Source organism: Dasypus novemcinctus, chromosome 12, assembly GCF_030445035.2.
Source record: "Dasypus novemcinctus isolate mDasNov1 chromosome 12, mDasNov1.1.hap2, whole genome shotgun sequence".
Lineage (NCBI taxonomy): Eukaryota > Metazoa > Chordata > Mammalia > Cingulata > Dasypodidae > Dasypus > Dasypus novemcinctus.
In genome coordinates, this window is record NC_080684.1 from 54,714,765 (window position 1) to 54,727,451 (window position 12,687).

At 30.7% G+C, this 12,687-nt stretch overlaps 1 protein-coding gene across 3 annotated transcripts in view; it reads left to right on the top strand.

Annotated features, from left to right (window-relative positions):
* TRHDE (thyrotropin releasing hormone degrading enzyme) overlaps nt 1-12,687 on the top strand; it is a 391,431-nt gene that overhangs the window by 289,008 nt on the left and 89,736 nt on the right. For all 3 annotated transcript variants that reach the window (XM_058308434.2, XM_058308435.2, XM_058308436.2), the window contains 3 exons: nt 4,106-4,194; nt 10,493-10,623; nt 10,721-10,776. In XM_058308434.2, the coding sequence (XP_058164417.1) occupies nt 4,106-4,194; nt 10,493-10,623; nt 10,721-10,776 (276 nt within the window). The remainder of the gene's footprint in view (nt 1-4,105; nt 4,195-10,492; nt 10,624-10,720; nt 10,777-12,687) is intronic.

A 12,687-nucleotide genomic window follows, 5' to 3' on the forward strand; every position in this document is an offset into this window, starting at 1 on the left:
ATTATGATTGTTTTCTGGTGGCTAAATTTGGAATCTGATTTAGGAAAACATTAAATCTTAAGTCCCCTTCACTCTCTGTACATACCTATATATGTGTGTGTGTGTGTGTGTGTGTGTGTGCGCGCGCGTGTATTGAAGTTGCTCTTTGCAATCTAACAATTTGGCCTCATGGAATACGTCATTATCTTTCCATACTGGCTATGTCTGCTTCTCCCTGGGTTTCTTCACCCAGACTGGATTCCTCACGGCTGCCAGTTGCTGCTTTTGATCGTCCATTGTCTGGCCTGAGGCTAAACATGCTTTGGCATCAACCCTGGCCTTGCCAGAAAGTACATAAAAACTACTTGACTGTGGCAAAGTTAGAGAGATTCAGGCCATGCCTTTGAGGATGATCAGTCTGACAGAAGCATCACTGATGCAGAAAAACATAAAGGACACACAGATGACAGAACAAATACTGAACAAAAATACTCTGTCAAACTATAACATGAATTAGATGTATCAGCCCTGAGTTTGACTTTTTAAGGGCAGGATTTCTCTCAGGCTCTCTAAGAATATGGAACATCTATAGCCCTTTGCTTTTGCTGGAGTTATAAAATCATATACATGTGATTTTTTGAAGCCTGAGAACTTGGCATATAAAATATTGAGTAAGATAACGCATGATATCCCATTAGTCTCAACAATTATTTTCCATTTTGGAATAATAGAGCTTGTAGGTAAAGTTTAGTATTTCTTATTTTTATTACTGGTCATTTAATTCACTGTAACATTTTAGTTAAAGCTTAAAAACCAGTTCTGCCTGCTCTTTGTATAGCTTTTCTAGATCTTTACTATTCAGTACAAACAGTTGATGTGGTATTAATAAAACTTACTGCCCAATATGGCAGAAATCCTGTGAAGTATGCATATTTTCTGAATCAGCATGACTGTTGTGCAACATGCCCAGAACAAAAATATACATAGTTATGCATTCCCTATGTAATAGCTGTATTACAGCATGGAAAGGAAAGATGTTTAAGTGAATGAAATATTTTCTAGAATCTTGATAATTGGGAAGTTGTGAATTTGTGTAATTATTTTTTCTTTATAAAGCTAATATATTGCAATGTTAAGTAATGGCTCTTCATATACTGTGAAACTTCTTAGAGTCTTGTGCTACAGGGAATTCTACATACTTCCACAATCATACTTCTCTACTCTTATTGACCCAGATGACAGCAATCTCTGGACAGTTTTTCACTTCATTAATGTTTTATTAGAATTGGTACCATTTTTAGAAAAGAATGCACAGGCTCTTTTACCTTAAAATAATCAATAAATAAAACATTGCTTTATTATAAAAATGTGAACTACTAATGAAGAGGGGGTAGTTTCAGGAACTATTAAAGAAAAGAATATCTTAGGGAGTCCTTTGAAATGCATTTTTTTGTGTTACTGCTTAAAATGAGATACCTAAAATTCAAGTTAAACTTAAGCAACCAAAACACAATCTAATTACATAAATTCATTTTTCTAATCTCTTTTTAAACATAATACACTGCAGTCCTCGATTTTTTATAGCATCTCACACTGGGCTCTTCTATCAGTTATATTTAGTGTCCTCTAGCCTTTTAAGTTGTAATCACAAAACAACATAATTACCATGCTTTCTTTGATTTTTAAAATGAACTTTATAAAAAGACTGAATATGTGTTCTTTGGAAAGTTATGAAAAATAACTTCTATAATACTCATAGTAAAGAATTTCAAAATGAATATCAATTTCAGATATGTTTGGTAACTTAACTCCTAATTTGTCCTTTTGGGTGTATATATATGTATTCTTTACACACATATATATACACATATATATTCAAAATGTATATATATATATATATATACACACACATATGTATATAGAATACAGTGCAAAAAATTTTAGTAAAAATGTATGTCTATTTAAAAGTTTTTCAAAATGCCCCAATGTTTGTATCCAGTACCTTATAATTAACTGTTTTTGCATCTGAACAGCTATGTGATGCAATGTCTACTGTTTAGTAAGTGGCCTATATTTATGGGCATTGTAAACAACCTCAGGTTTTGCTAAGAATTTCCTTTTCCTGTGCTTTAGAGGCTTTTGCTAAAACTCAAATATCAAAAATACCAATTTTTATCATACATTCTAGTTTAGTTATTTAGAAGAATATAACTTAAATACATGCAAAATTATGTTTGATTATAGTACAACCAAAGAATATTTCACAATCATTTTATAATCATGCTATGAACCGGTGCATTTATGCTAGAGAACAATTAATTTTACATAGTTTTTCCCCTTTCATTTGTACTTACTTAGCTTCACAATTTAGGTTGACCCAACTCATTGTGGAAGACATGTATTGAAAAATCAAGTTAATTAATCTCTTTTACCAATAGCCTGATTTGGTCTCTTTTATTTTACTTAAATTCAGTCCAATCCCATTCTATCCAGTTAGAGATTATGGACTGCTTCTCATCCCAGACTTTTGCAAGGTGTTATATATGCAAAATGAATTTGTGATTTAATTTGAGAATCAGATCCGTGTTTGGACACTGTTGCCTCTTAACTAGTTATTGCAATAACAGAAAGAGGTTCATTATTTTTTAGAAAATAACTGACTCATAAAGAAATATGTCAATTTCCTGTGCATTCCTCATAGCAAATACATCATCAAATATTCATGGCATATTCTTAGTACTATGCCAGAAGCCTGGAAATATTTGCTAAAAAAACTTTCATATTCACTAACATCTATCTTAAGAATCAATACAGGTTTGGCTACAATAGATTATTTGTTGACCAGTTGTGTGAAATCATTAATATAGAGCACAAGTCTCCAAATGGTTGGCACTCAAAAATGTTTCTCTGATTAGTATAACAGGAAATTTAAAAATACAGAATCTTGAACATATTAACTTACCATATTGAAGACAGCAGTTAGTATAAGATTAATTTCTTCTAATCTCCCATTGGAACTCTTTACTGTTACTGAATTCTGTTTATTAATTATGAATGAGAAACAGAAATGATAAAACAATTAAATTTTACAGGACAGGTTGAGAGGAGATGTCACCCCTTCCATTCCAAAAATGATATGTTCATTATACTATTAATTATGCCAGAAATGTTTCCATATTCTCAATTCTCCATTTACTTTTCCAGTTACTGAACTCACACAGTCTCTCTTGTACTTCTAAAATAAAAAATATTTTCCCCATATTAGATGTTGTCTACCCCTGTTGCTATACTACATAGGAAAAAGTAATTTGGCTATATTTCAAGGAAGGAAATAAAATGTGGTCATTGGGCATATGGTAAAACCATCCGGCATTTCCTTGGCTAATTGTTTGAGATTAAATTGGTATTCATGTACAAGTATAGGCCTCAATTTTTATCATATAGAAAGACAAATATTAGAATATGCTTCCCTGTAATAGTTGAGATTCTTAAGCGATCTCTGTATGTTGGTGTATGCTTTGTCTCATCAACTTGTAATCCCATTTCAGAAGACAGAGCTTTAAGTGTGTCCCACAATGTTCTTTGTATTGACTTGGATTTCAGTGGACTTTGATTGGTTTTGCTTTTCAGTTTTGCTTTACTGAGTATCTTTAAGTATGTCATATTGACCTTCTGTTAAAATATACTGATAGTGTCTTTCAGAATAGTTAGACAAATAAATAAAGAGAATGTTGATGTGTAAATGCATGAAACCATGAAAATATGTATTAATCTAATATAGAAACAAATAGAAAGGACTTGGTTTTGGACTTTAATCAATATATGGAGTGGATAAGATTTATAGATCTTAGCCACTTTTTATTCCTAATGCAAAATGCAAATATATAGTTTTTTTGAAAGATAAATTGTTTTGTTAGCAGTCCCTTTTAAATTAAAGCTCAGAGAAACTAAGTGTTAGTGTCATTACATAAAAGAATTCACCTTTACTTATTACTTACTCTTATGACTGGAACATTTTTTTACTAACCTTAAAGAGAGCTATAAAAAGTATAGAAGGTACATGAAAATATTTTTTTAAAATCTGTATAGCCATTTTTATTCTTAAACCTACTATTTTATTTTGCAGTTACCTGTGGCAGATTCCATTAACTATTGTGGTAGGAAATAGAAGCCATGTGTCTTCAGAAGCAATTATTTGGGTGTCTAACAAATCAGGTAAAATATATATTCTCCTGCAGAACTATTTGTTTTCAGATAATTGTTCAGCAACTTAACCCTTGGTTTCAGCTGTTTAAAAAATGTAAAGAGAAATTAGAAAGAGAAGATAGAAGAATGATAATCACCTCTATAAAACTAGGAGGAATAACAGAATCCCTTTAATATAGCTTCTAAATCATCTTATTTCAGTCTGCCTGTAAAATATTTAAATATGTTTTTTCTTTAATGGTGAAGAGAACATTTATTTAAACTTGTATTACTAATCTTAGATGTTTTAAACTACATAATTTTATAATCCCAAATGTAATTAAAATATAATCATAATGCCCAATAGAAAAGTATAACAAATACTAAAACACAAGTTACATTTTAATCATATTTCCTTCTATCTTCTCATTATCAGACTGTCTATTTAAGGGAGGCAATATAGGAGATGTAGTAATCTCCAGGGAATTAGATAATTATAGGGCTAGAAGGGAGGGACCTTGAGCCATTCCTTAGGTAGGATCAAACCTCAAGGAACAGAGAGATGAGATTCTATCCTTTTTCTAAATATCTTCAGATAAGACAGTGACCTATTTCAGTTCACTGCCAGAAAGCTATTTCTTGAATCCAATCTAAATTCTTCATGCTAGAGTGTGAAACAGGTCCCTTTTATTTCTGTTTTCCATTTAGTTGGAGAAAAAGTCAATTATCATCTTTTACGTAATGTTTCATTTAGATGTAGATGGTCAGATTTGTCTACTTTTTCTTTCTTACTCTTTCTCACATGCTTCTCATTGATGTTATATTGCTATGTCACAAGCATAATTTTAAATAGTCACAAGTCTTTTTTTGAAATATGTTGAGGTATAAATAAATATACACACAAACATACATATATAAATACTTCTTTCTTTATTTCAGTCTTATTATAACCAAAGAATTTTAGTGATTAAAATCACTAAATAAAGAGTAAATAAATATATTCATACATACATACATAAAAGGTAAAGTTCTTAAAAAACAATCTAATCTGGTTTCAAGGAATAAATACTTGTAGTATAAATAAAAACTTGTAGTACAGGTGAGTTTTTATTCAAATGTTGATGTTGCTGTATTTTTGACACATTCACATAATATGAAAATGAGCGCTTTCATTTATATACATTGTTTATAAAATATTCATACGTAATTTAGCAATATATTGAAATGCTTATCTTAAAATTTATTGGTGTTTCTCCTTTTGAATTGTTTATTATTTACTGTTATTTATTATTTACTATTATTTTCATTTCTCAGACTTAGTATTTACACCACATTCACCATATTATTTGCCTTTATAGACTTTTCTTTTACAAACATCCAGCTGTTTCATTTTTCTGTATAATTTATTATGAAATAATGAATGAAGTCAGCAAATTGCTATTGTACGATCCGTGATCCGACTCTATGAATGAAGTCATCCCGCTATAGGATTGGGAGGAGCATGAAATAAACAGTAATAGAAATAAAGCAAATCGTTCCCTTAGTAAAGTAGGGTAGAAATGGGAAATTAGAAGGGTATGGGGATACTGATCGAACATCTGGATCAGACAAAACTTAACTTTATGTTTGCCTAAAATATCACTGTAGTGCCCAGTTTTTGCAGTGCATACCTCTGGGAGGTTCTATTTAGATAAATTGTGATAAGAAGGGCACACCCCACCCTGAAATTATACCCATATAGTGAGTCATTTTTCCTTTTTTCTTAGCAGCATCTTCTGTTTGATACGAACATTGTCACAGATGAAATGTTGAGGCTTTTGGGATACCCATACCATGTAAATCTCTTTTCAAATATAATTTATAAAAAATTAATAAATACACAAATCTGGAAAAAAGATTCAAGAGAAACTTTAATGCAGTGTTTGCCTTTTCAGTCTCAATCTAACTGCATTCAATTTTAACTTGAAGTCTTTCATTCCAATAATAACTAATAAAAAACTGGCACCAAAGATTAGAAAAAAAAAGGAAGATAGATAACGTTTGTCTCCTTTTATATGTTATCACTTATCCTTTCTTCAAAATATAGTCAAATAATATCAATGAAAAATATTTCTCCATAAAAACTTAAAGAAAATATTCTGATGAATTATCAACATATGTAAAAAATTGCATATTTTAACAGGCTAGTGTTTTTTGTAGTTTTTCATTGTTCAGTAGTGGAATAGATTTAATCTCATATTAGGGCAAAGCAAGTAGTGAATTAAAGTTCAAATTTTATTTGAATCATCAGATATTTTTGGCTGTTTATTTTTTAAACCCTTTGAATGAATATGTAATTAATTGCAATGTATAGCATAGGTCGTTTTAGCTTATTATTCTACCCTAAATACAGTTTTTGTTGCTATTTTTTTAGCTATTGAAATCAGGTTAAAGTGTTTATCTCTTTACTTCTTACTATGAATTTATTGCGAATACAGACTTTGTAAATATAGTAGTTTGCATCTTGACTAGTATCAATTAATGGGAATGAAAGGAGATAATAACAATAAATAAAATAATGATATATTAGTAAAATGCCAAATTTTGGGAAAAAAGATTTAACATAAAAGAGAAGTTGATCTTGAAAATTAAAACTAAACATTAAAAATAGCATAATACTTTAGTGCTTTCCTTAAACATGAGCTCATTTGAGACGCACAGTCTTGAGAGTGATTATTAATTTTATCCCCATTTTATAAATGAAGAAGTTAAGTCTTAAGATGTAACTTGCCCAAGCTCAGTTGGTTAGATAGGTAACAGGCTCAGTTTGGATTTTCTAAATCTATACCCTACATTCTCCCTCATTTCCTCAACATACACACTGGTAAGATTTTAATACTTTTATAGGTTGCTTTGCAGTTCTGTCAATTACTCAACATACTGCCATAGAATACATACACATGTTTTTTGATAGGGTCTAGGGAAGCATCTCATTTGATTCTCACAAGAGTCTAGTAAAGAAAGCAACATGTGTTATTATCCCTAAATTTCCTCTCACATTGTTACCTGTGTTACTTCGGTGGACATTTTTTTTTTAATTCATACACTTAAAATCAGTCACAGTTGTTTAGAAATGCCTAATATTTCTTTTCCTCTTTTTTTCAAAAAGAAATTAGAGGATCATCAAATCTTATAAAATATTATGTAATCTGTTTCTTGGTATAATCTAACTCTGCCATATTGGATACATTCTGAATATAATTTTAAAATTATGATTAACAATCCTCAAAATAAAAAAAAGTAGCTTCCGTACTTTTTTTTTCTGACACTCATCGCATACTGTGATTAATTAGGCCATTAGAAAAAATTTAAAATTCATTGCCTGCTATAAGTTTATTTAAAGAACACTTTAAGAATATAATTAACTAGAAATGAAAAGATATTTAAAAGTCTATTGCAAAGATCTCATTTATAACCAAGGTAAAAAATATTCATGAACAGTAATATCCTTCAGGTCTTAGTTATCTGTTTAATAATGGCATGCTTAAAAATGCTATATGCCTGCCTTTCTTATTCTGATCAGACAACCACAAAGGCATAGAGATTGTGTTCCTATTTTATATATGCATATTAATTTTAATTTTTCTAAACTCTACCTATAAATTGTTGATTGAAATACATTTAAAAACTAGAGCCAAGGAATTTGCCTGTAGTTAAGTTATGGCTGCTATCTAAAATATGAATAGGAACTTTAAAAAATAGATTTAAAATCAGAAATTCACGACCATTTCAAACTTGCAAAGACTTAAAACATAATCATATGTTAAATTTGATGCCTTAACATTGCAACCCTTTTTCAAAAAATAAATATTTCTTAAATGAAGATATTCAGACTTGCTCTAAACCAGAATGAGTTCAATCATGATTTAAAATTTTTTTTTTTTGGTAATAAAAATCATAAATAATGAAAGAGTTAAGGTTACTTAGGAGAGACAGTATCCTCAATAATTCCATGCTAAGTTTTCTTCACTGAATTCAGATATGTTAAATTAAAATTTCTCTATATAAGGTTATTTTCGTTTTTAAAAATGCTATATTTTCAATAATTTTGTAATCATTTTTACATCTGTGAAATGTGGATGGCATTCTAAGGTTTTTCATGCCAATTGTATGGATAAATACATTAAATTTTTGGAAAACATGCAATTATAAAGTTTCAGAAACCTGAACAGTGATTTATATTTTAAAGCACTCTTAGATAAAATGTTTTCCCTAAGAACCATGGATTAAACTGGGTAAAATTTCAAACTAAGAGAAATAACCTTTTCTTTCATTCAGTCAAAGAATTGAGAGGGAATTTCAAGGCCATTATTTGGTGCTCAGGTAATAGGTAAGGAAATTGAGCATCAAAGAGAATCAATGACCTAAATTCAAGTACTTATATATAGGACAGCTGAAACATGAACCCAGCTTTCTTGCTCTTATTCTACTTTTTTTCCAGTGTCATTTTCCCTCTTTCAAATCAATACAGGAATGTGAAAAATGTTTATCATATTACAGTAAAAGTGTTAGATCACCTTGTACCCATAGAGTATAGCACAGTAGAAAGGACACTGAAGTTAGGAGACCTGAGATGGAACATTTCCAGCTATCTTGGACAATTTGGTTAACCCGTCTGAGCCTCATTTCTTTAAAAAGGTGGTAAGAAGTTGAAATGCTATATGGAACATTAAAGATTAGATTTTTACATTAAGTGTTCTTTTGTGTTTGAGTCTATGTTGTTTTACTGTAAATTTTTGAAAATTGGTAATTGTAATATGAATTGGATTAATTAGCCCACTCCATTCCAGTCCTGAGCAATTATTGGTCATTAATGTCTACACATGTTTTTGTGGCATACTCTCTTCCTGTGTGATCTCTTCTTGAAAGAGAGTTTTCTGTAAACACAGGAAAATAAAGAGAAAATCTTTTTGGGGGAGTTCTTGATGTAAAAACTTTGAAGTGGGAGCTAGAGATTGTACCCATTTCCCCCTCAGATGTGATGTGATTGCTTTCTGGTATGTGTTTTCTGGTTTGTGGAAGTTAGATAGACCATTGCAGGTTTTATTTATTTTCCCCTGGATGTCAGACCCTTCCAAGCATGGCTCTGATGTTGATATTTCAAGTCAACTTCAAACATTATGCAACTTCTATGAAGCATGAGTGCTGAAAGCAACAATAAAATCATTAGAATTATGAACTATGGTTCTGCAAAGTCAGTGAAGGCTAACTTTAATTGGATTTGGTAATGAAGGGTGTGATGGTAGCATAGCTTTGTGAATGTAATGAGCAGCACTGAATTATATATTTGAGTGTGTTTAAAAGGGGAATTTTAGGTCATATTTTTGTTACTAGAATAAAAATATTTTTAAAGGACTATAGACATACAGTGAACCCTAATATAAACCATGTACTGTAGTTAATAGTACAACTATAAAAATGTTCTTTCATTACTTGTAGCAAATGTACCACACTAATGCAAGAAGTTAATAATAGGGTGGTATATGGGAACTCTATATTGTATGCATGATTTTTCTGTAAACCTACAAATTCTCTAATTTAAAAAAACATAATTGGAGTACTTTATCTCTACCATATTTGAAGGAGTTAAGTTTGTAAGAAGTTAAAGATTGTTTTTACTGGCTTCATTTAATTGAATTAGTGGAGAACATAATCAAGTTACCATTTTCCAAAGTGATTCCAATAAGCAGAATTTATTATCTTTGTTTCTAATTATATGTAGAAATATTAGAGTCTTGAACAAATGAGATTTCTTTTCCAGCATTATTGATGATGCAGAAAGTCTGTTATTTATTAGTACTTCCACATAAGCATAAAGCAAAAGGCAAGAAACTATAGAGACTTTCAAATAAATGAGTGCTATTGTTTTAATGAATTTCTTGCTAAATAAAATGAGTACAATATATGCCTAAAACCTTTTATTTTATTCTAGCCATATATTCACACACAATCTAATTAGAAGCCACATAAATACACTGGTAGATTTCTATGTTATGTTTATGTTGAGAAAGGAAGAGATGGGTAGGTGATGGGAATTTATCAAGAACAAAACTGATAATTATATGAAAACAATCAATTGAGATAAGAATGAGTAAACCAACTAAAGGTTTTCTAGAAAATTCTAGATACAGTGTATGATTGACTTAAAAAGTAGATTACATTTGGGTATTTATGATGGATCTCTTTTAATTATTGGTACCATTAGATCTGGTATTAAGAAAACATAACTTAATACCATTTAACCCTTAAAATTTAAAATCTATTTTACCCTGAAAAATGCTGTTTTCAGAACACCACAGAATAACTTTGGACAAAGGAAGCTGGCTGCTGGGGAACATCAATCAAACTGGCTACTTTAGGGTCAACTATGACCTAAGGAATTGGAGATTATTAATTGACCAATTAATAAGGAACCATAAGGTAAACCTGGATTTGCTAATAAAAGATGTTTTGATATATAAATACCTGCCATTTTAATCTTGCATGGTTCCATTTTTTTTTCTGTTTGACCCCACAGGTTCTCTCTGTAAGTAACAGAGCAGGTTTGATTGACGATGCCTTCAGCCTAGCCAGGTATGTTCTCCTATGGATCTCCACTATAAAAACTCTTATCTGTAAGACTTCCTCTACTAAGTTAAATAGTGTATATGTTTTAAATTTAAGAAGCCTTTTAAAACAATTCCTATCTCACACTTTGAGTTTGGATATGAATCATAATCAGCATCCCAAACTCTTGATCAATAGTAGCCATAGGATATTTCCGAATCAAGAGAAGCTTGATCAATTTTCACAGCACATTCAATTTAACACTAGAGATTAAGAATCTCCTCCTGATTTCATTAATGAACTCTACAAAATGGCCATTGTGCCATATTTAATTTTTGATGGAACATACCTTCAAGCATCAGCAATTTTTTTCTTGAAAATACTAGTATATCTTTTTTTAATGTGTTTTTGAATGTGATTGATTATGAAAAACTTATGCTGCAGGACAGATAAACATTCCACAGAATAAAACTGTTCTGCACAAAATATATAGCGATCCCGTAGCAGGAGGCTTTAGTCACAGTAATTATATTATTGGTGTTATTTTCATAATTAGATGTTTATAATGAAATCAGTTATTAATTTCAATAGTCATTTAAATGAAACTATGTTGATCATAAACCCAATCTACTTACTCAAATTTGAGAGTAACTAGTAAAATGTACTCACATTTTACACTTTTTTTCACCAAAGTTCAGCTCAACTTCATTATGCTTTTATAAGATTAGGAGATGGTCATTCTCTTTACTTAGTTATCATTATTTATAATATTTTCTCCTATAATAATTGTATTAGGCCAATTAGATGTGTCTCTCCAGCTGTGAATACAGAACTTGTCTTAAGGTAATATATGTTGTCTCAAACATAGGGCCTGGAACTACTTTTATGTCCTGTGTATTCAAATTTCAATTCTCTTCCTAATATTAAAAAGCATATCACTCCCTGTAGCATTCTACAATCAAAACTAATGAATTTAAATTTAGGTGGCCTGATAATTACTTTGATAGAAGCAAAGCCAAAGTTTGGAATCAGGTTACAGAGAATGGTTTCTATAAAGAAGTAATTTAGAGGAGAAAGCATGTAAAAAAAGGGGTAAAGAAGGAATTTCAGGTGCTTACTATTAGAAAATTATTCCTGACCATTGCATTCCTCACTGTCCTTAAAGAAGACAGAACTACTACTAATTTTTTCTTTTACTTGGTGAGTGAACGCTGTATCAATGTCTCTTTCTAACCAGGCATGTAGAATTTCAGGCTCAAATTTGCCTACTAACTGAATGGTAAAGCTAAGGGCGATTTATTAACAAGGAAATTTCTAGTGAAATCGTATGCATTGAATGTACTTGTTTAATGAGAACCAGGGTTCACTTCCAACAAGAGTAAATGAGGGTTCTTCCATACTATGGTACCATCTTTTCAGGGAAACATTGAGAAAATCAGGGTGGGCAAGACATGCCAAGATAGTGATGTGTGGAGATATTGTTTAAGAGGTAGATTTTGCTTTGCAGTAAGATATGAAGACGGATGAATGTATTAGGTCTGACAGAAAGATTATTTTGACATAGGCATTTAGAGTGCCCAGAAAACCAGTAAGAGACTACCAAATGTAATATTGCACTGAGGGAGAAGCAGACAAAGGAGAGAGGCAAGTGAAGACTAGTACAAAGAAAGGTTGGAGAACTACAATATCATAAGCTAAAAATTGTTAAACACTTGCAAGGTGCCAGACACTGTTCTGTTTTTTATATATATATATATATTTTAATATATATATTATTATTATATATATATAATTAATAATCCCATTCCTACTTTAGAAGTGAGAATCTGAGGCTCAGAGAGCTTGTGTAGCATGACTAAAAATTACTAGTAATTCCAGGACCAGGTGGTCTGATTCAGGTAGTATCATTCCAGAGCTCATGCTTTTAACCAGAGCACT